Source organism: Corapipo altera, unplaced genomic scaffold (assembly GCF_003945725.1).
Source record: "Corapipo altera isolate COAL_440 unplaced genomic scaffold, ASM394572v1 268, whole genome shotgun sequence".
Classification (NCBI taxonomy): Eukaryota; Metazoa; Chordata; class Aves; order Passeriformes; family Pipridae; genus Corapipo; species Corapipo altera.
In genome coordinates, this window is record NW_020884901.1 from 10,040,794 (window position 1) to 10,044,138 (window position 3,345).

The window sequence follows — 3,345 nt, forward strand, 5'->3', positions numbered from 1 at the left end:
AGCAGGCAGAGGGAGCACTCCAAACCCCTGGAGCAGGCAGAGGGAGCTCTCCCTGTCTCCCAGTCCCAGGACTCACCCGAGAGCTCCCGAGCCAGGGACCTGTGGCGCATCTGCCGCGCGATGTTCACGATCTCGTCGAAGGTGACGCTCCCGCTGTGCTTGACTGTGAGGGGACAGCAGCAGTGAGGACACCTGGGCACAGGCACTGCCAGCAACCCCTCAGCAGCACCATTCCCAGTGCCCTGACCCCATGGAGAGCTGGGAGCTCCCAGCTCCAGTGGGACTGCCATCAGCACTCCTGCTCCCACACTGTGACACAGAGTTACCCACAACAACTCTTTCCTAAGCTGGCATTTTCTGCCAGCTCCACTCTGGCTGTACCAGGCTCCACAGGACACACACAGGGACAGGGACAGGTACCTGTTTTACCCTGGTTTTGCCCAGAGAAGCTGTGGCTGCCCCATCCCTGGAAGTGCCCAAGGCCAGGTTGGACGGGGCTTGGAGCAACCTGGGCTAGTGGAAGGTGTCCCTGACCATGGCAGGGGTGGGACTGGATGAGCTTTAAGGTCCCTCCCAACCCAGACCAGTCTGGGATTCCAAGATTGTGTGATCTTCTGAAAAGCTGAATCCTGGCTGCTCAGGATACAGCCCTGTGGCACCTGTTTGCCCTAATCCCAGAGGAAGGTACTGGTGTTCCTGCGTTTTACCCCCAAGACATTCAGAACCAAAGCCAGGGGAGCACTTACTGTTCTTCTGCTTCTTCCTGTCACGAGGGGGCTCCTTCAGAGCTTTGATAATCAGAGCAGAGGCAGAGGGAACAACCTCTATCTAAACGGAAAGAGATTAATTCCCCCCCCATCCTACACAGAATTTCAACACTAATGAAAATAATCAAGCAGTCATTTAGCTCAGCAAAACTAACTGCCAGAGCAGCGTGGGTTGGGTTAGTTCCCTCATACACCAGATTTTCTGGGATGCAGGCACCTGTTCCCAGGTTTTCGGCACAGGCCTCCCCACATCCAGGGGAGAACTGCTTCCTGCCTGGGGCTTCCTCTCAGCTCACCACTGGAATGTACCAGCCACAGAGATCAGGACAGGCACGGTGGCAGGTGGCTACTGGGTTAGTTATTTCCATTTTATCTCCCACATCTCTCATTTATTTTCCATTCTACAAGTTTTATTTATTTTTATGTTGCTTGAAATAAGTTTTTTTTGCCGGTTCTGTTGAAGGAACAATTTATCTGTGCAGGAAGCAACAGCAGCATGAAAACTAGGTGACAGCAGGATAAAAACTGAACTTTGGCACATGAGGGTCTCTTCCCGTGGACAGGATCCTCCAGCCTGGCTCCACACACATCCCCCACCCACGTTGTAAGGTCTTCCCAGAAGACCCCCACACACCCCTGTGTGGCACTCATTTTATCCACCTCGGAAGGATGAAGGGCTGAGTGGACCCTGCCGGGATTTGGGCCGGTGGCTGGAGCAGGGGGGGCCCGGGGGAGGCTCCGCACCCGCAGCACACGCGGCCCCTCCGCTGGCGTTCGGTACCTGCGCTTGCCTGTTCTGGATCGTGAGCTTCACCGTGATCCGCAGCCCCTTCCAGTCGCCCGTGGCCTTGGCGATGTCATCGCCCACCTTCTTGGGGGACTGAGGGGCGACACGAGGCCGTCACACAAAGCTCGGCTCAAACCAGAGAGCCCCCGGGCCGTCGCAGGCGTGTCCCGGCTCCTCAGCTGTTGTGAGGTCGCTGAACACCTTTTTTTCCCCCGGGACCACCCCCAGCACTTCCCGGGACGTGCCTCCCACCTTCCCCTCCCGGGAATACACTTATTTCCCCCCTGGACACGTTTCCTAGGGCCCCATCCCACGGCCTTTCCCGGCAGCATGCTTATTTCCCCTCTGGACTTGCTTCCCAGCTCCTCATCCCCCAGGGACACGCTTCTCACTTTCTGTCCCAGGAACACTTATTTCCCTCCTGGACACACTTCCCAGCCCCCTCCATCCCCGGGGACATATTTCCCACGCCCCCCATGGCCACTTTTCTTCCCTCTCCCCCCAACACCCGCCAGGACAAGTTTATTCCCCCAGGAACACGCTTCCCACCGCCCACTCCGGGATACGCTTCCCTCCCCCAGGCACACGCTTATCGCCCCTGGTCACGCTTCCCACCATCCCCTCGCCCTCCGAACACGTTTCCCACCCCCTCAGTCCCCCGTCCCCGGTACGTACCAGCCCCAGGGGTCCGATCTTGGGGGCGAGCGCGGAGGTGGCTCCGACCTCCCCTCCGGTGCAGCGCAGATACACTGCGGGGACAGCGCCGCGTCAGCCGCGCCCGCGGGCCCCGCCACCGCCCCGGCCGCCTCCCGAACCCCCCCGCCCGGCTCGTACCGACTTTGATCTCGTTGGGGTCGAACTTGGGCGGCATCGCGGCGCGGGGTGGGCCGGGATGGAGGCGGATGGAGGGCGATGTGAACTCGGGCCTGCTGGGGCGACGAAAGAAGGTCTGAGGTGCGCGAGAAGACCATATACCCGCGAAGATCTCGCGAGAGATCCAGAGCGCGCGTATATGTGCCCAGATCTCGCGAGAGCTGGAGTTTGTACGGCTCTAGATAACTATAAATATATAAATATAGAGAGACAGAAATAGATATAAATAGAGATATAGGGAGATATGGATAGAGACTTAGAGAGATATAAATACAAAGGCAGAAATAGAGATATAAATAGATATGGATCTATAGAGATAATTATAGAGAGATATAGAGATTTATAAAATATAGAGAAAGAAATAGATAGATATAAATAGATATGGATATATATGGATATAGAGAGATTTAGATAGAGATATACAGATATATAAATATAGAGACAGAAACATAGAGATAGATATAAATAGAAACATACTGAGAGATAGAGAAATAGAGGTATGGATAGAAATAGAGAGAGATATGGGTATATAGACAGAGAGACATATGGATAAAGATATATAGAGATATTGACATAGGTAGATTAGATAGATGGATGGATGGATGGATGGATGGATGGATAGATAGATGATATATAGGTAGATAAATGGATTGATAAATGATGTGTAGGTAGATGGATGGGCCAAGACCAATTGTATGAGGGTCAATAAGGCCAAGTGCCAGGTCCTGCACTTGGGTTACAACAATCCCACACAAGGCTCCAGTCCTGGGGAAGAGTGGCTGGAAATCTGCCCACTGGGAAAGGCCCTGGGGGTGCTGGTTGACAGCTCGTGAACATGAGCCCAGGTGTGTCCAGGTGGGCAAGAAGGCCAGTGGCCCCTGGATTGTACGAGCCATGGTCTGTCAGCAGGGCCATAGC

At 54.6% G+C, this 3,345-nt stretch overlaps 1 protein-coding gene and 1 non-coding gene across 2 annotated transcripts in view; both read right to left on the reverse strand.

Moving 5' to 3' along the window:
* The window catches only part of RPL12 (ribosomal protein L12), a 3,284-nt gene extending 763 nt beyond the window's left edge, over positions 1–2,521 (reverse strand). Inside the window, exons 1-5 of the mRNA XM_027649917.1 lie at positions 2,389–2,521; positions 2,230–2,303; positions 1,549–1,647; positions 747–828; positions 77–163 (exon numbers count right to left, since the gene is read on the reverse strand). Coding sequence (XP_027505718.1) covers positions 77–163; positions 747–828; positions 1,549–1,647; positions 2,230–2,303; positions 2,389–2,425 — 379 coding nt within the window. The 5' untranslated portion in view covers positions 2,426–2,521. The remainder of the gene's footprint in view (positions 1–76; positions 164–746; positions 829–1,548; positions 1,648–2,229; positions 2,304–2,388) is intronic.
* Positions 983–1,110, reverse strand: LOC113950497. The gene has a single exon (XR_003528751.1). It is a non-coding gene; the product is annotated as a small nucleolar RNA SNORA65 (small nucleolar RNA).
* Positions 2,522–3,345: the final 824 nt, after the last annotated feature.